Consider the following 18,495-nt stretch of genomic DNA (forward strand, 5'->3'; position numbering starts at 1 on the left):
TCCATGGTTTTTCCAGAATTTTGCATGCACATTCAAGTCAACTCTGACATACATGGCTTTCCCCGGTTTTTAGACGGTGGCATGCTATCGACCCCTCCACCTTGCTTTCCCCTCGTAACAACCCAGCTTGGAATCCTCCCCACATCAGGGCACGGCAGTCGCCCCCGCTTCTTTTTCACCACGGCATAGTCCCTGCCATGTGAAGGACTGTCCTCGCTCAGACGTTTGGGCACTTTCCAGGTGTTCACCACGACAGCGTCCACCACTCAGCTCTGTTCAAGGGCCTCCGTAGAATCCGTACCCGGGACAGTGGCTGCTGTTCCATGTGATAGAAATCACACAGCTGCCCTTTTTTTTTTTTTTTTTCCTTTTTGCGTTATGTGGGCCTCTCACTGTTGTGGCCTCTCCCGTTGCGGAGCACAGGCTCCGGATGCGCAGGCCCAGCGGCCATGGCTCACGGGCCCAGCCGCTCCACGGCATATGGGATCCTCCCAGACCGGGGCACGAACCCGTATCCCCTGCATCGGCAGGCGGACTCTCAACCACTGCGCCACCAGGGAGGCCCTGCCCTTTTGATTTACATTCCCACCAGGTATCATGAGCTTTTAACAAAATGGTAGAGTTTTCGGCCATTTAAATGTTAACGTTATACAACATTTACAGTGACAGAGAAGCCTAAAATCCCCTTTGCCCCAGCTCCGAGGTCGCGACCTCACCCCCCTGGCAGTTTTGTGTCTCCTTTCAGCCTTTATTACCAACAGGCCCCCAAAGAAGTCAGGACCCCGAGGCAGGCTGCAGACACTTTTGGTCTCTCTGGGGCTCTGGCTGCGTCCATGTGCTCTTCTGAACGGCTGGGTGCTAGTCCCCTGTCCTTGGAGTTGCTTATTGACGTGGCCCCCTCTTGATGGGTGGCAGACCCCTTGGACCCCCCTGTGTGTCCCTCCCACGGATGCTGAGCTGTGGATGGAGTGCACACGTCAGCCACAGTAGGGAAGCTGCCAAATGGCTCCCCGATGTGGCCGGGAAGCGTGTTTGCCCACCAGCCCTGCTGTGGCTGCCTGTTCCCTCACAGCTGTGCTGACATGTGTTGGGCTTTTTTTTTTTAGATCTTCCCAAACAATCTGGGCATTTCACTGCCAAGCATCAGAGCCCTACTGGCTCCCAGAGCTTGTGGTTAAAGAGCACGCATGGCATTGGGTGCCCAGAAGGTGCCCAGCTGTCATCTGGCTCTGGTCAGCTATTTCTCTGGGACATGGGCTGCTCAGGCCTGACTCCCAGGGCTCACTAGCATTTCCTACCCCTGAGCCTTTGCACATGATGTTATCACTTCTTATCATGCCTTTCCCAAGTCTCTGGCCAAGAACTCCTACCAATATGTCAATGCCCCAGCTCCAATGCCCAGGAATTTTCTCTCTTTGGACTCCTGCAACCCAGGTTTCTTCCTTCTCACTTCACCTTGATTATAAGAGGCCAGGAGAATCTGTGCCTCCTCTGTGCAGACTGGGAAGCCTGGGCTGAGGCCCCTCGGCCCCCATCAACCACCCAGGGCTGGAGCAGCATCAGAACACATATTGAATCATAGCCAGAGGGTTTCATCTTCACCCCTACTAGTGAGGAAGCTACTCCCATTCTCTCCATTTTGCAGAGGAGGAGACTGAGGCATTGAAAGGTGACCTTACTTGCTCTTGCCCACAGAGGGTGGAGCCAATGTAGGAGCCCAGGTGTCTGTGAGGGTTAAGGATATAATTGGCTTAAAGCAGAGATCTGCGGCTGCAGGCCCTTGGGCTGCATTTGGCCACAGTGTATTCAAAGGTCATTATTTCCCTGCCAACGATTAAAAATGAAGACGTTTAGGCTTCCCTGGTGGCGCAGTGGTTGAGAGTCCGCCTGCCGATGCAGGGGACACGGGTTCGTGCCCCGGTCCGGGAAGATCCCACATGCCGCCAAGTGGCTGGGCCTGTGAGCCCTGGCCGCGGGGCCTGCGCGTCCGGAGCCTGTGCTCCGCAACGGGGAGAGGCCACAACAGTGAGAGGCGGCCCGCGTGCCGCAAAAAAAAACAAACAAAAAAAATGGAGACGTTTAGAAATGGATTGACACTTCTTGGGAAAAAAAAATACACACGTGTCCTTTGAACCTAGGAAAAGATGCTGAACCTTGCTCAAAATAAGAGAAATGGAAATTAAGTTCCCCCAGGATGCCATTCCTCACCTATCGGGTCAGCGAAAATCCAACAGTCTGATAATACACGGTGGTGAGGCCTTGGGAACAGGGCAGAGGCAAACTGGTGAGGATCCAGCAGATCTGGACCCAGGTGCTGAGGGACCCGGGGAGAAACTCCACCAAGGATACCTTTTCATGGTGGTGTGGCTTTTGAACCATGTGAATGCTTTATACATTCAAAAACAAAACTGAGAAAAGAAAAGAAAGGAAAGCCTAAAATAGAACGCAAGCAAACAAATGACCTGACCGTGTATCATGTTGATAACATAATTACAGGGAGAGCAGGATTTTATTGTTATTATTATTAATTTTTGCGGTACGCGGGCCTCTCACTGTTGTGGCCTCTCCCGTTGCGGAGCACCCGCTCCGGACGCGCAGGCTCAGTGGCCATGGCTCACGGGCCCAGCCGCTCCGTGGCACGTGGGATCTTCCCGGACCGGGGCACGAACCCGTGTCCCCTGCATCGGCAGGCGGACTCTCAACCACTGCACCACCAGGGAAGCCCTGTTATTATTATTATTATTATTATTTTTTCTTTTTGCGGTATGCGGGCCTCTCACTGTTGTGGCCTCTCCCGTTGCGGAGCACAGGCTCCGGATGCGCAGGCCCAGCGGCCATGGCTCACGGGCCCAGCCGTTCCGCGGCATATGGGATCCTCCCAGACCGGGGCACGAACCCGTATCCCCTGCATCGGCAGGCGGACTCTCAACCACTGCGCCACCAGGGAGGCCCCCTGTTATTATTTTTTAAACGTGGAGATTTAACATAAACATTGGAGTTCCTGCCTTCCCTTGAAACTGGGAAGCTGTGGCCCCCTGGCCACTTTCCTGCCTGGCAGACAGGCGTGGGTGTGTGTGGGGGGCCCTGCTGTGCAAAAGGGTGGGGCTTCCTTCCTGGAGGGAGACAGGTGTCGGCGGGGCTGCCCTTCAGGGCCCTTGTCCTTGGGGTCCCCCGGCTGACCCCCCCCCCCCCCCGGCTCCCCAACCCCAGCCCCGCCCGGGGATGGCTACGTGCAGGCAGACGCCCGGGGCCCGCGAGACTACGAGGACCACCTGTACGTCAACACGCAGGGTCTGGACGGCCCGGAGCCCCTGCAGCCTGAGGACAGCCCCAAGAAGGACCTGTTCGACATGAGTAAGTGGGGGCGAGCCAGCCTGCTGGAGGAGGCTGGGCCCGAGCAGCCCGTGGCCTGATGGGAGATGCCCTGCGTCCTCCCCTTGGGACTTCTCCCCAGGTTATAGGGTTGGGGTGGGGAAGTGTGCTTCCTATGGTACCCCCTCCTCGGTGGGACCCTCCAGTCTCCTGAGGGTAACCCAGCTCCCTCTCTATGGGGGAAGAGTGTGATGGGGGGCGTTCAGGCGTCTCTTCTCTGTGGGACGCCTCCGTCTGCAGGAGGCCTAGCTCCCCATCTCTGGGTCTCCCCAGTCTGATGAGGGAGTTTAAGCTTCCTTTTCATGTGACTCCATGGTCTGAGGGAGGAAGCCCAAGCCCCTTAAAATGGAAATCCCAGCCTAATGGGGGACCCACAGTCTGAGGAGGTAGGCCTAATCCAGGTCTTGATAAAGGGACTAGCTGATGGTGGAGCCCATTCCTTCTTCCCTCTGGGATGCCCCAGCCTGAGGGAGGGCTCAGCCTGATGGAGGAGGTTTGGGTCCAAAATACCCTCCTTTCCCACAACATCAATATTATTTATTTGTTTGTTTGTTTATTTTTTTTTGGCTGAGTTGGGTCTTCGTTGCTGCACGCAGGCTTTCTCTAGCTGCGGTGAGCAGGGCTACTCTTCATTGTGGTGCGCGGGCTTCTCATTGCAGTGGCTTCTCTTGTTGCGCAGCACGGGCTCTAGGCGCGCGGGCTTCAGTAGTTGTGGCTCACGGGCTCTAGAGCGCAGGCTCAGTAGTTGTGGCGCACAAGCCTAGTTGCTCCGCGGCATGTGGGATCTTCCCAGACCAGGGCTCAAACCCATGTTCCCTGCATTGGCAGGCGGATTCTTAATCCCTGCGCCACCAGAGAAGCCCTGGAAATCTCTTCCTTCACAGTTTGCAAAGCCTCCTTCCCCCCACCGACGACTCGATTTCTTGTCATTACAGTAGTGACATGACACCTGTACCTGCTGTGGCCCTGCTGGCCCCTCACAGCAATTTCAGATGGGAAAGGAGGTTCCCTGGGTGTGAACTCCTTCTGAGGCAGGCTGTCCCCTTGGGTGACCAGCCAGGTGGTCCAGCAACCCCAGTGGAGAAAGTGATGCTTGTTGCCAGGCGCCCATTAGAAATCCTGGGGTTGCCTCTGATTTGCCCTCCTTGGGTCATGTGCTCATCCCCCAGCCAATCACTAGGCCAGGGGTGCGAGATGAATATGCTGACTGGCCAGGACTGGTCACATGTCCTGGGAGCGGGAGGCTGGGTCAGCTTCCCCTAGGTCACTGGAGGAGTCAGGGAGGAGTGATCCGGAGGGACCAGAAGTGGAAGAAGGGTGGAGGCAGAGCACAGACACGCCAGGGCAGGGGTCAGGGCTGCGACTGTACTCCAGGGTGTTTGAGCTATGCGGCCACATCTCAGAGAGGGTGACTGGCTTGCACAGTGTCACAATGGTGCCTGCTGGGAGTCTTAGGAAACTTAGGAAGACCATCCGGAGCTTTTCCATTAGAGTTTGGAAAAGAAAGGGATGCCTGCTGCCTACCACCGAGGTGGAGCATGGAGTGGAGGTCCTGGCCAGTGCGGTCAGACGAGCTGCTGAAACAAGAGGCATCAACACTGGGAAGGAAGCCAGTGTAACAAGACAAGAAAAAGAAGTAGGTGTGCACCTTGGAAAGAAAGACATGCTCGTTCTTTGCACATGCTTAGATAATCCAAGAGAATATATTGCATTACTAATAGAACCAATAAAAGGTGAAGGAGCAGGTCCCCCCAGCCCAGGCCCCTCCAGCCCCGCAGGAGGCAGCTTCCCCCCCGCCTCCCGTACGGTCTTTGCCCACAGGACCCTTCGAGGATGCCCTGAGGCTGCACGAGTGCTCCGTGGCCGCGGGTCCGGCGGCAGCCCCCCTTCCCGTGGAGGACCAGTGGCCCAGCCCGCCGACCCGCCGGGCCCCCATCGCCCCCACGGAGGAGCAGCTGCGGCAGGAGCCCTGGTACCACGGCCAGATGAGCCGTCGGGCGGCGGAGAAACTGCTTCGAGTGGACGGGGACTTCCTTGTGCGGGACAGCGTCACCAACCCGGGGCAGTATGTCCTCACCGGCATGCACGCAGGGCAGCCCAAGCACCTGCTGCTCGTGGACCCCGAAGGCGTGGTAAGGTGGGCGCGGGGGCGGGGCAGGGGTTGGGAGGGGGCTGGAGGCTGTGTGGGGTGGGGTTGGGGAGGGGGCCTGGGGCAGGTGTGGAGCCGGGCTGGGCAGGGAAGGGACCTGGCTTCTCCCCTCAGCCCAAGGCCCAGGGCGCCTGCCTTTTAAGCGCTCTTTAGGTTTAAGGAAGTATTTTTCAGATTACAGAGCCCTTTACTCTGTTTCCCTTTACCAGGTATTTTAGAATTACAAAGTATTTTGCAGTTTTAGAAGACTTTTAGGTTTTACAAAGGACTTCCCAGTCTATAAACCATTTAGAGGGGTTACAAAACCTTTTCCAATCTCAAGGCCTTTTAGGACTTACAAAGTAACATATTCCATCATTTGCAAGATGCCCTTTTTTCCCCCACATTCTATCATCGCTAACGCATCTTGCAAACAGTAATGTCTTTGAGTGATAAATTTGGTTGTTTCAATTTCTAATGTATCTGAGGGTTCACAAAGCACATCTCCATTTACAAGGAGTTTCAGGGCCTGCAAGTTAATGGAATTGCTTCAACCCTCTGGTACACACTTTCCTCTCACTTTGACATCTCTAAAGTCTTGATTTTTTTTTAAACCATCAACTGCATCACTCTTTTTTTTTTTTTTTTTTTTTATTTATTTTTGGCTGTGTTTGGTCTTCGTTTCTGTGTGAGGGCTTTCTCTAGTTGCGGCGAGCGGGGGCCACTCTTCATCGCGGTGCACGGACCTCTCACTGTCGCGGCCTCTCTTGTTGCAGAGCATAGGCTCCGGACTCGCAGGTTCAGCGGCCATGGCTCACGGGCCCAGCCGCTCCGTGGCATGTGGGATCTTCCCAGACCGAGGCACGAACCTGTGTCCCCTGCATCGGCAGGCGGACTCTCAACCACTGCGCCACCAGGGAAGCCCGCATCACTTTTATCATGACTGAACTTGGAGGTTTTTTCCTCTTCTTGTGGTACATAAATTGTGATGCATCTTGCAGCTGCCTTGTGTCAGTGAGGTTTGGCATATCCTATAGCTCTTAAAGCATCTTAGGGTTTACAAGGCATTTTCCAATTTACAAGGAGTGCTAGGGTTTTGAAGGGTTTTCCATTGTCCAAGGGCCTTGGGCTTTGTAGGGTGTTTCCCTGGTGAGAAGGAGCGTGGGGTGTTAAGGGCCTTCTCAGAGTTTACCAAGTGCTTTTACCACCTCCAGCTGAATCCTCGGCGCCGCCCTGAGGGGCGGCGTGTGCTCTGTGCCCTATACGGGGCACACTGGGGTGGCGACTGTGTGGCCTGGCCCAGGTGGGGCCACGGCTCCAGGCCCCTGTTCTGTCAGTTCCCTGAGCCACCTCCTCCCTCGTGTCTGATCGCAGTGCTCACAGCTGTGACCTCAGCCTGGTGTGCTGTCAGCCCTCCCCCAGGCCTAATTCCCTCTCGGGTAAACAGATCTCCAGGATGAGAGACACTATAGAAGCTTCAGAACCTCCTTACATACTTGGTTAACATGCAGGTTCCCAGGTCCTGTCCCCAGTGCCTGGGAAATAGGTGGTTTACCGTGGGCCCAGGCATGTGCATTGCCAGCCTGCTCCCCGGGTGATTTGTGGCCAGCGAGTCTGGCATCGCCCATGAATGTCTGGCAGCTGGCGGCCAGCGGGTCTGTGTTGTGTCCAGGTCTATACGCAGGATGCTAAGGTTTTCTCATTCTAAGATGCAGGTGGCTTTTGGATTTGGTGGTTCTGATTTTCAGATCCATGTCTACAAGATTCCTGGCGTGTATTCATTTCCTAGTGCTGCCCTCCCAAATGATCACCAACTGGGCAGCTTAAAACCACAGAGATTTATTCTCTCCCAGCTCTGGAGGCCAGACGTCTGACACCAAGGTGTTGGCCGGGCTGGTTCCTTCTGAGGCTCTGAGGGAGGATTGGATCTCCCCCTCAGCATCTCATGGTTGCCGGACTTTCTTGTTCTCTGGCTTGTGGACACATCACCCCAGTCACTGCCTCTGTCTTCTCGCAGCCCCTCCCTGTGTCTCTGTGTCCAAGCTTTTTCTCTTCTTATAAGGACGCCGGTCACTGGATTTGTGGCCACCTGAGTAATCCAAGATGAACTCATCCTTTTTTACTCTTTTTTAAAATTAATTTTTTAATTGAGGTATAGTTGATTTACAATGCTGTATTAATTTCTGCTGTACAGCAAAGTTACTCAGTTATATATATGTATATACATTCTTTCCGATATTCTTTTCCATTATGGTTTTCCCAGGATACTGAATATAGTTCCCTGTGCTCTACAGTAGGATCTTGTTATCCATTCTATTTATAATCGTCTGCATCTACTAACCCCAAACTCCCAATCCATCCCTCCCCCACCCCACTCCCCCTTGGCAACCACAAACCTGTTCTCTATGTCTATGAGTCTGTTTTTGTTTTGTAAATAAGTTCATTTGCATCATATTTTAGATTCCACATAGAAGTGCTATCATATGATATTTGTCTTTCTCTTTCTGAATTACTTCACTTAGTATGATAATCTCTAGGTCCATTCACATTGCCGCAAATGGCGTTATTTCATTCTATTTTATGGCCGAGTCGTATTCCGTTGTACCTGTGGACCACATCTTCCTTATCCATCAAGGTGAACTCATGTTAATCACATCTGCAGAGAGGCCTTTTCCAAACAAGAGCCCATTCACAGGTTTCAGGGGTTAAGATGCAGACGTATCTTTTTTTGGCGGGGGGCACCATTCAACCCGCTACAGGAAGCGTGGCCCCAGAGTGCTGGTGCTTTTGGAGCCTGTGTCCACACGTAGTTCTGGAATTCTGAGGCTGATTCTGTGGTTGAAGTCTTGGACCCACTGGCCCTCAGCCTTGAGCGCGAGCTATCAGAGGGCTCGTGAAGACGCAGCTCCCCATCAGCAGGTCTGGGGCTGGCCTGAGAGTTTGCCTCTCCGACAAGCTTCTGATGGTGGTGATGCTGAGGCCTCTGGCCCCACAGGTGCGGACGAAGGACGTCCTCTTCGAGAGCATCAGCCACCTGATCGACTACCACCTGCAGAACGGCCAGCCCATCGTGGCCGCTGAGAGCGAGCTGCACCTGCGTGGTGTCGTCAAGCGGGAACCCTGAGCCAGGTGCGTCTGGCCCCGTGGGCTCCCAGCCCCCATTTGCCAGATTTTTCTCGTCTGAAACACTAAGATGCACATGCCACAGAATTCATCCACAACTCAGTGGGTTTCAGTGTCTCCACAGAGCTGTGCCACCTTCCCCCATCTAATTCCAGAACATTCCATCACCCCCAAAGGAAACCTGTGCCCATCAGCAGTCACGCTCTGAGTTGTTTAGGGTAACTCTGTGTTTAACTGGGGGTAAAAGGCCCCTGGAGGAGGTGGGTCTGGCGGGGCTGGAGTGTGAGGCGAGGTGGGTGGGTGAGAAGGTCCACCCGTGCCTGTCGCTTCTGGAGCCTCGGGAAGTCTTGAGTGGGCGAGGGACAGGCAGGTCTTGGTGATTCCAGGGCCTCTCTGGTTGGGGGGGTGCGGGGCTGGGGTGAGGTGGGGGCCTGGCTAGGCAGGGGAGGATGCGGCCGAGCTGGGGCGCAGAGGGGTCTGGGTGGCAGCCGCAGTCTTTGGGGAGCAGACAGAGGCAGGGCCCGGGGATACAGGGAAGCTGGGAGCCGGGGGCTCAGCTCGAAGAGGGAAGGGGCTGGTGGAATTTCCCCAAAGGCTGAGAGGCGCTTCTGGGCCAGGTTGGGCTGCTCTGCCGTCCCCATGACAACAGTTTCTTCCTGCCTCCTTCCCCACTCAGCGCTGGCCTGCTCCCTGCCCCCAGCCAGGCCTCGGCCACCACCGCAGGCAGAGACAGGATTCCCAATCTGGAGCAGGGCTCCAGGGATGGGGGCGGCCTGTGGAACACCTGAAACCATCTGCGGCGCTGTGGGGCCATGTGTGTGCACGTGCCGGGGTCTGACCTGCTTCCCTTCTTCTCCCTAAGTTGTTTGTGACCCGAGAAGCAACACTGATGGTGGTAATCGTAGCTGCTAACGCAGCAGCTGTTGCGTCCAGGCCCTGAGCTCATCCCTTCTCCACATCTTCACTGACTCCCATGCACCGCTGACAAAGGCACTGTTAAGAGCGTTCTCAGCAGCACAGAGAGGTTAAGGGACTACCCTAGGTCACACAGCAAGACCATGGAGGAGCTGGGACTCGAACCCTGGCCCTCAGCCTGAGGCTTGACGCTGGCTCACTTTGCTGCCTTGTAACTGAGGCCCCTGACACCTGAAGCCAGGTCTCCGGTTGCTGTCTCTGCTGAGCCTTGACCTCTCCTTCTCTTTCTCCCCCAGGTCGTGGTTCTCAGCCTGTGGCTCCTGTCCCCGCTCCCCCCCGGATGGCCCTGTGGTGGCCTTAGGGGCCCTCAGCCTTTCTCTGGACCCTGGTCGGGCCGGAATTGCCGCTGTCTCTCCTTCCTCCGTGTGGGTCTCTGGAATCTTCCTTCTCCAGCTGGCCCTGGGCTGGGCTGGGTCAACCCCGCCAGGAGACGGAGCCCACGACCCCTCTCTCCCACAGCCCTCTGCCTGCCGCCAGCCTTCACCTGGAGTGAGGGCACACATACCAAAGACAGAGCCTTTTCTCGCCTTTAAAGAAAATATATAAAAAAGCAGCCATCTATCTCGGAGCCCTGGCCCAGGTTCCTGATGGGGCAAGGAGGCACCGTTTCCTTTCCCAGCTGGATGTCAGCTCACCTCCCTGGAACCAGCGGGTCCCCAGTTCCCTGGCATGGAGACGGATTCCTGTCCTGGCCGGGCTCAGATTTTCCACCTGAAAAATTAGTGCACAGTTGTCTTTTGGGGGGAGAATCAAGGTGCTTTGGGCCCTCAGGCCAGGGCAAATGCTGATGTTGAAGTGGGGGGGCAGCCTTGGGATGATGGGGGGCATCCAGGCAACCCCAAGACAACTGACCCGGGTGGGGTTGGTTGTGAGGCCCTGCCCTCCCAGCTGTCAACCTGCACTGGACACTTGGACTCAGTTTGTAATTAAACCTGGGAATGACCACAGGGCACGTGAGCCCTCCTGCACCTTACAAGGCCCTCTCGGGGAGGGGGTCTGGGTTCAGTCTCCTGGTGGGGGGGAAGCCAAGGCAGCACCGGATTTGGCCTCCCCGCGGCCGGAGGAAGAGGGAGCCAGGCCCTGGCTGTGGCCCTGTTGGGGTGGGGCCGGATCCCCTGACATTTCCCAGAACCTCAATCTTATCCTGAGATAAAGCACACTCCAGCTCCTCTGTTAAACATACCCCCAGCCTCTCTTTGGAAACACTCTATCTCCCAAATGCCAGAAACTTCTGTCCGTCGAGATACCCCCAGATATCTGGCAAAAACCTCTTTGTTTTCTTCTCCAAATAGCTCCTAACTTGTCCTGAAAGATGGCCTGGCTTCTTGGTCTCCCAACGTCTCTCCTCATTTTCCTGAGAAGACCCCAGTTCTCTCTCAGGCCCCTTTATCGACCTCAAAGCCCCTACTTCTCCCGCATGCCCAGCTCCCTGCTCTGGCACCCGACTCTCTTCTCCTGACCTTCCCTCACATGATTTCTAAGTCCCAGGGAGACCCCCATCTCTCCCCAGGACCCTCCTTCAACTCCTCCCCAAAACATGGAGGCATCCTTCCCAAGGAGGCACCCCAAGCCTCACCACATCCCTGCCAGGCTGGGCCACACCCCTACCCAGGGTCTGGCTCTGGGGAGGGGCTGTGCTTTCTTTGCTGTCAGCAGGCTCTGTCCCAGGCTGTGGGGGGACCTGGTAAGGGTGTGGGCAGTGAAAGCCACTCTGGTCTGCGTGTAACTAAGGGGGAAGCCATCAAAAGGCAGAGCCAGAAGGGGACTCTGATGCCATGTCTCTTACTTCAGAGACCTGGAGACAGAGCCACCAATCCATCCATCCATCCATCCATCCATCATCCATCCACTCACCCACCCGTCCATCTGTTCATCCATCGTTCATCACTCTACCCACCTATCCATCACACATCCATCCATCTAACTACCCACTCACCATTCATTTGTCCATTCATCCACACCCCCATCTTAATATCCTTTAATCTGCCTTCATGACCTCTTATCCACCTGCCAGGACCCCTGGTGGGTAATGGGGATGCAACATGACCAAGACAGACCCGCTCTTGTGGAGTTTGTCAAATGACATTAATTAGCAGGTCACTGCTAAGTGTATGATGACAACCATGGGAAGGAAAGTGCCCTGGAGCTTAGGGGCCCCAGGAAATCTAGGAGGGTTTCTCTGTGGGAATGATCTGGAGGACAAGCAGGGAGGCCCCGAGAGAGGAGGAGAGAGATCTGGGCGGAAGGGATGGTGTGTGCAAAGGCCCTGGGTGTGTGGAGCACAGCTTCTTCAGGAGACAGAAGGATGGCCAGAGTGGCTGGAAGGGAGATCAGAGGGGCGGTGGAGTGGGGGGCACAGCTGGGCAAAGCTTGGGGCCTTTTGAGCACAGAGGTGATAAGATTCCCAAGTGGGAATTAAGCTGTGGGGGACAGGATGGGACTAGGAGGTGGCGGGCAGAAACGACTGGGCGGGGTGTGTGTGTGTGTGTGTGTGTGTGTGTGTGTGTGTGTGTGTGTGTGTGTGTGTGTGTGTGTGTGTGTGTGTGTGTGTGTGTGTGTGTGTGTGTGTGTGTGTGTGTGTGTGTGTGTGTGTGTGTGTGTGTGTGTGTGTGTGTGTGTGTGTGTGTGTGTGTGTGTGTGTGTGTGTGTGTGTCAGATTCTGGAGATTTGTAGGCCATTCATTCCTAGCTCTGGGTCCTCTGAGGCCCAGGCTCCCCTTCAAAGTCTCTATCTAGCACCCCACCCCGGGCATGTGCTAAGAACTGCACAGACTTGGAGTCCTGAACTTCTCCCCACTTTACAGATGAGGAAATAGAGGCTCTGAGGAATGAGGTCACTGCCAAGGCCACACCACTGGGAGGTAGAACCTGGATTCCAACCCCATCACCTCCCTGATGCTGCTCCCTGAGTCGGGAAAGCCAGGCCTGGGGTCCCCCATGGTGACGGGGGCTGGGAGCCTGGGTCCCGCACAGCTGGCTCCTGCCCCATTCTACCTTCAGTTATTCAGTCAACAAACGCTGCTTGCCCCAGCTTTGCCCTCAGGGAGACTTGGGGAGGGAGGCAGTAGAGACGGGGGTTCAAACTCCATCGTGCCGCCTTGGCCAGTAGCTTCCCTTTTCTGAACTGGGTGCCCTGTGGCTTGGGCCTCCCTTGTGCCTCAGTGTCCTGCTCTGTAAACTGGGGATGATGGCCCTCCTCCAACGTGGGCTACCCTGTGCCTTGTTGGGCCCGGGACTCTCCTGGGAGCTTGCAGACAGGCCTGCACTCCCTTTTCCAGGGAAGGAGGCGGAGCTCAGAGGGGAGGCCGCTGCCTGGAGCCAAATGGGCACCAGGCGGCCCCTCTGGACTGGAGCTCAGATCTCTTTCCAGCCACCTCCTGGTGCTTCCTCCCAGCCACCCTTAGGTCTGCCACATCCCCCTCCCCATTCAGTGGGTCCCTGGCAGGGTGTTGAGGATAAAGGCCACCCGGCATGAGGAGGAGGACTCGGCAGAGGGGCCCCCTCTCTCCAGCCTGAGCCTGCAGCCTGCAGCCTCCCCATCTCTGATTCCAAGAAGGCTGCTGCTGAGGGGGGCAGTCCTGGGGGGGCTGCCACGCCCATCAGCCGAGGGCTCTGTGGACCGGGAGAGGTTCCTGTTTACAGAAAGGGACATGGAGCTGGGCTCGGAGCTGAGCTGACCAGCTGGAAGGGCCCCTCCCAGGGTGGGGTCCCCAGCCCCACAGGGCAGGCCTTCGGGACCTTCCCCAGGTGCCTTCCCCCACCCTCCCTGCCATGCCTCAGTTTCCCCAAATGTGATGGGGTGGGGATAGGAGTGAGGCTTCTGGCTGAGCTGGGCCGTGGTGGGGTCAGGTCCTGGGGCCCCTCCCGCACTGAGTCCCCTTCCTCACCGGTAGCAGCATCTGTGGAACCAACACTTAACTCACACGTTTCTGGGCCCCGTACTAAGCGTTTTGCAAATAGTACCTCACCCTGTGGAATCTTCACTCTGACGCTGCAATTCAGGGGCAGGTGTTATGCCCATGGACTGCTGAGGACACAGAGGCACAGAGAGATTTGGACGCTTGCCGGAAGTCACACAGCAGGAATAGTTGGCACCAGGATTTGAACCCGGATACAAGGCTCCAGACTAGCGTCCTGAGCTACTCAGCGCAGAGATCGGCACAGAATAAACTCACTGCCCTCCTCCCCCAACCCAGCTGGGAGGAAGACCCCGCTCCCAGCGAGGCAAGGGTGTGTGGGGAGCGAAGCCCCAGTACCCAGGCCGGCCTGTCAACAGGACGCCTGAGCGAGTCACCTCAGCCATCCTGGGCGGTGGCTCGAGGCCCCCGCAGGGAAGAGCATTGTTCTAGGGTCACCCTTCCTACTGTGGCACTCCAGGCCCAGCAGGGGTGACTGACATCAACCGAGTAATTGCTCGAGGGTATTTTTCATGAGAGCTGAAGTTAGTGTTCTGAGAGCTGAAGTCGTGGGCTGTGTTGGGCTGTGAGGCGGGGCAGGCAGGGCAGGCTTCCTGGAGGTGGCAGTGAAGTGATGCATTCATTGGTATCTGCCTCCTTTGTCAGACTGTGTGGCCACGCCAGTGTTGCCCCCAGAACAAAAGGGGGCTCAATGTTTGCTGGGTGAGCAAAGTTGAGACAGGCCTCTTGAGGGAGCCTCATTTTCCCCATCTGGACAATGGGACTCTAAGCCCCACCTCACTCCAAGGTCAAGTGGAAGTGTTGGAGGGGCCTCTGTCCAGCTCCAGCTCAGTCTGTCCCCAGTCTCCCCTTCTGCTGTTGAACCAGCAGTCACTCCAGACCAGCCCCCATCCCAGCTCCAGCCAAGACGACGCTCGGGGACATTTCTGGAAGAGAGGAGGCTCCTGGAATATGATCATTAAATAAGGTCTAGGCATCCCCTGCTGTGCATCAGTCTTGGCAATACATTATCTTGCTGGACTTGGGACTGGTCACTCGGCCTTGGATTCCAGAAGAGGAAACTGAGGCTGGGAGGGAGGAAGGAGTGAGGAAGAGGGGGGTTGGGGCCAGCAGATCACAAGGGTGGAGGGTGGAATCCCAAGTCATGCTGTGGTCTTAGAGCTGCCAGGCCTGAGTCTCCTGGTCTTACCCTTGCTGGTTTATCCATCTGTGAACTGCAGGGGGGTACTCTCTCCTTTCACCCCGAATCACATTTTTCCTGTTACATTTTGTCATGGGAGCCACCAAACCTACGGTTAGTATTTACCTGTGTATTTCTGTATTGGCGTCCTTCCGACCAGGACGCATCACAAAGCTGGCAGCTGCATGCCAGTCACAGCCATGTTCCCAGTGTCCAGTAGGTGCTCGATAAACATCTCTCCATGAAGGAGCAGCGCCCTGGCCGGCTTCTCGGGTGTCTGCACTGAGCCGCGTCTCAGCGGCTAGCTCCTTGTTTCTAGAAAGAAACCTTCACCTTCCTGATGTGCAAACTGGGGACAGCCATAGAACGTACCCGCCTGTTTTTGTGGAATGAGCTGGGGGGAGGACGCTAAGAGCCTGGAACTGAGAAAGTGCTCAGTAATAAATTCAGCTGCCGTTATTATTACTGCTGTTCTTTTACTCGTCAGCGTAAGTCGGGAAATGGCCCTCAGACGAACTGAGGCAGGGGCCTGGGGTTTCTAGGGGCGTCAGCAAACCGCCACCACCTCCTGCCTCTTTCCCCCCACCCTTGTCAGTCCCCGAGTCCCGGTGAGGCTCCTCGGTTCTGCCCGCCGTGGGCTGCGCAGACCGCCCGCCCGGTCCCGGGGGCAAGCGAGGCGGGGGAGGAGGGCGGCCGTACTAGGAGGAATACGGCGGCGCGGCGGCCAGCTGGGCGGTTTCCCGCCGCCGCCGCCGCCGGTGAATGAGTCCGACTGCGCTGCCGCTGCAGCCCGACCGAGGCTGCGCCCGCGTCCCCGCGCCCCCAGCCTTTGCGCCGAGACCCCGGCGTGTCAGCGGAGCAGCCAGCCTCGGCCACCATCCCCGGGCAGGTGAGTTCGGGGCCCTGCCACGCTCCGCGGGGGCTGCTAGGACCCCAGCCCCACCCCCAGCCGAGTCCCGCGGGGCGGGGTGGGGGGAGGAGGGGAGGGGTCGGTTCGCCGCGCCGCCAGCCCCCAGACTCACCTCCTCTCCCTTCCCTCACCCCGGATGCCTGGACCCTCGGCCCGGGGAGAAGCCACAGGTGGGTGGGAGCTTGGGGGGGGGGTGGAGCTGGGACACCCCAGGGTCCACCGTACGCCCTGGGGTGTCTTCCCCCTGGGCTGAGCGCGGACCCCTTTAGAAAGCGCTTTGAGATCCTCAGAACGGGGGTGAGGGCGAGAGTGGAGCCGCAGTCCCCTGGGAGCTTCCCGAGAGTCAGCGCCGCCCCCACCTCCCGGGCCGGGCTTCGGCACTTGGAAGTTAAGCGCGATTCCTTCGGGGAGGGGAGAGGAGGGGCGAGCCCACCCCGCCGCTGTCCTGGGCCTCAGCGCCTTCTGACTCCGCTGGCCCCCTGCAGGGCTCCCCCCAACGGGTGCCGGGAGCCCCTCTTCCAGCCCCCGCGTGCAGGGGGGCCTGCAGCTCCCGAACCCCGCTTCTCTTCCCAGGCTCCGCAGATCTCTCCGGGCTCCTGCCTCCGCCCCGATGAAGAAAACCAACATGTGGTTCTTGGAGCGGCTTCGTGGGTCAGGGGAGAATGGAGCTACGGGGGGCGAGGGTGGGGACAGGGCCGCCAAGGGGCCCCTGTACAGCAACGTGCTCACGCCCGACAAGATCCCGGACTTCTTCATCCCCCCGAAGCTGCCCGCCGGCCCCACGGAGCTGGAGGCTCAGGCTGAGCTGGGGCCCTCGACCTCGGAGCAGAACCTGGCCTCTGCCGCGCCCCGCCGCGCCCCCCGGAGCCCCCGGAGCCCCCGGCTGCCTGCCAAGCTGGCCGCCGAGAGCAAGAGCCTGCTGAAGGCGGCCACCAGGCATGTGATCCAGATCGAGAGCGCGGAGGACTGGACCGCCGAGGAGGCCGCCACCAACGCCGACCCCCAGGCCCAGGGGGCTATGTCGCTGCCCTCGGTGCCCAAGGCCCAGACGTCCTATGGCTTCGCCACGCTGGCCGAGAGCCCCCACACACGGCGCAAGGAGTCTCTGTTCCATAGCGAGCACGGGGCTCTGGCCCAGGTGGGCTCCCCGGGCACCCGGCGCCGTCGGGGGGGCGTCAAGGCCAACGGGGGCGATGGGGCGCCCAGGGAGGCCGGCGGTGCCCTCATGAGCCCGGGCCGCTGCGTCAGTGGCGGGGAGAGCGACACGGGGTCCTCGGCCGAGTCCTCGCCGTTCGGGTCCCCCCTGCTCTCGCGCTCCGTGTCGCTGCTCAAAGGCTTCGCCCAGGACAGCCAGGCCAAGGTGAGCCAGCTGAGGCACTCGGTGGGCTGCCACGGCTCCCTGTCGGCCGACGACAGCACGCCGGACACCAGCCCTGGGGCCCGGCGCCGCCTGGCCCGCAGGGCCACCCCGGAGCCTGGCCCCGAGGCCGGCGCCGCGCCCCGCGCGGAGCACGCTGTGCGCATAGGCCCGCGGGGCAGCGTGCGGCTGCTGGCGGAGTATGAGGCGGCCCAGGCCCGCCTGCGCGTGCGCCTGCTGGCGGCCGAGGGCCTCTACGACCGGCTGTGCGACGCCCGCAGCATCAACTGCTGTGTAGGCCTGTGCTTAGTGCCCGGCAAGCTGCAGAAGCAGCGCAGCACCATCGTCAAGAACAGCCGCCACCCCGTCTTCAATGAGGACTTCTTCTTCGACGGCCTGGGGCCGGCCAGCGTGCGGAAGCTGGCGCTCAGGATCAAGGTGGTGAACAAGGGCAGCAGCCTCAAGCGGGACACCGTGCTCGGGGAGAAGGAGCTGCCCCTGACCTCTCTGCTTCCCTTCTTGTAAAGGCCCCCACGCCCCCTCCTGCCGGCAGAGGAGACCCCACCCCCACCCGGATCCGGCAGGGGAGGTGGTTTCCACTCAGGCTGCCCAGCCCTGATGCTGCAGCCCATGTTGGGGGTGTCCTGGGTCATGCTGTTTTCCAGGGGCTAATGTTTCCAGAGGAGAAGGGAGGGGGCTGCTGGGGGAAAAGAAAGGGTCAGCTTGCAGGGCTGAGTCCCCCTGTGCCCCAAGTTCCATGCCCCTGCCTCACCCCTTCCGGAGTTCTGGAACCTGGGCCAGGAGGCAGCTAAGGCCGATCACAGACCCAGAGGCCGCCGGTCCTGAGGCCCAGTCATATCTTCTCCTCTGCTGCATGAGTGTCCTCCTGTCACCGGCCTGCCAGACCCTGCCCCCCGCCCCCCGCCGAGATCAGGGCCAGGCCCAAGTTCTGCCCACGGTGCCCCTCGGGGCTGTGGGAGAATCCCCTCCTGGGGTGGGCTGGCTCTGGGCAGTCCTCAGTCCTCCCAGGCTCTGGAGGTGAGAGCCACGTCTGAGAGCCACTGCCTGGCAAAGACGGGCAGCCGTGGAGGAAGTCCCAGAAGATGAAAATGGGGGCAATTGCTCCCCTCCTGCCCCTCGAGCGAGACAGCCCTCCTGTCAGCTGTTTTCCTCCATCGCCTTCTCTACTCGGGACCCTGCGGCCCTGCTGGGTGTCGGGAACTTCCCTCCCCTGGAGGGGTTTCTCAGAACGTGCCCAGAGAGTAGTGCCAGCCTGGGGGCCCCGTTCCTCCCTGGCCCCTGCGGTTGGGGGCTGCTGCCCCTGCCCGCTCCTGTGCATTACCCAGGAAGTGATGCCCAGCGACTGATGGCCTTGACTTTTACTCCACTCGTGTACATAGGTTTTGGTTAGGGTGGGTGGGACAAAAGGGAGGCTGGGGAGACCCTGGTTGTGGCTTTTCGTGCTGCTAAGACCGCTGCATGGGTTTAATTGTGTCAGTATGTGGGTCCTTGAATGATTTTTGTGGAGGTTTCC

At 58.4% G+C, this 18,495-nt stretch overlaps 2 protein-coding genes across 2 annotated transcripts in view; both read left to right on the plus strand.

Annotated features, from left to right (window-relative positions):
* The window catches only part of SHC2 (SHC adaptor protein 2), a 31,199-nt gene extending 20,445 nt beyond the window's left edge, over nt 1–10,754 (plus strand). The window contains exons 10-13 of the mRNA XM_060092440.1: nt 3,211–3,354; nt 5,194–5,504; nt 8,496–8,629; nt 9,835–10,754. Coding sequence (XP_059948423.1) covers nt 3,211–3,354; nt 5,194–5,504; nt 8,496–8,624 — 584 coding nt within the window. The 3' untranslated portion in view covers nt 8,625–8,629; nt 9,835–10,754. The remainder of the gene's footprint in view (nt 1–3,210; nt 3,355–5,193; nt 5,505–8,495; nt 8,630–9,834) is intronic.
* A 5,460-nt stretch (nt 10,755–16,214) lies between these two features.
* On the plus strand, nt 16,215–17,486 carry C2CD4C (C2 calcium dependent domain containing 4C). Its single transcript, XM_060092441.1, has one exon. The coding sequence runs from the start codon at nt 16,215–16,217 to the stop codon at nt 17,484–17,486; it is 1,272 nt and encodes a 423-aa protein (XP_059948424.1).
* The last annotated feature ends 1,009 nt before the right edge of the window (nt 17,487–18,495 follow it).

The sequence above is a fragment of the Mesoplodon densirostris genome, chromosome 3, assembly GCF_025265405.1.
Source record: "Mesoplodon densirostris isolate mMesDen1 chromosome 3, mMesDen1 primary haplotype, whole genome shotgun sequence".
Lineage (NCBI taxonomy): Eukaryota > Metazoa > Chordata > Mammalia > Artiodactyla > Ziphiidae > Mesoplodon > Mesoplodon densirostris.

What these genes read in the sequence shown, in the direction of transcription:
- C2CD4C (XM_060092441.1), top strand. Translation starts at nt 16,215, where the DNA reads ATGAAGAAAACCAACATGTGGTTCTTGGAGCGGCTTCGTGGGTCAGGG.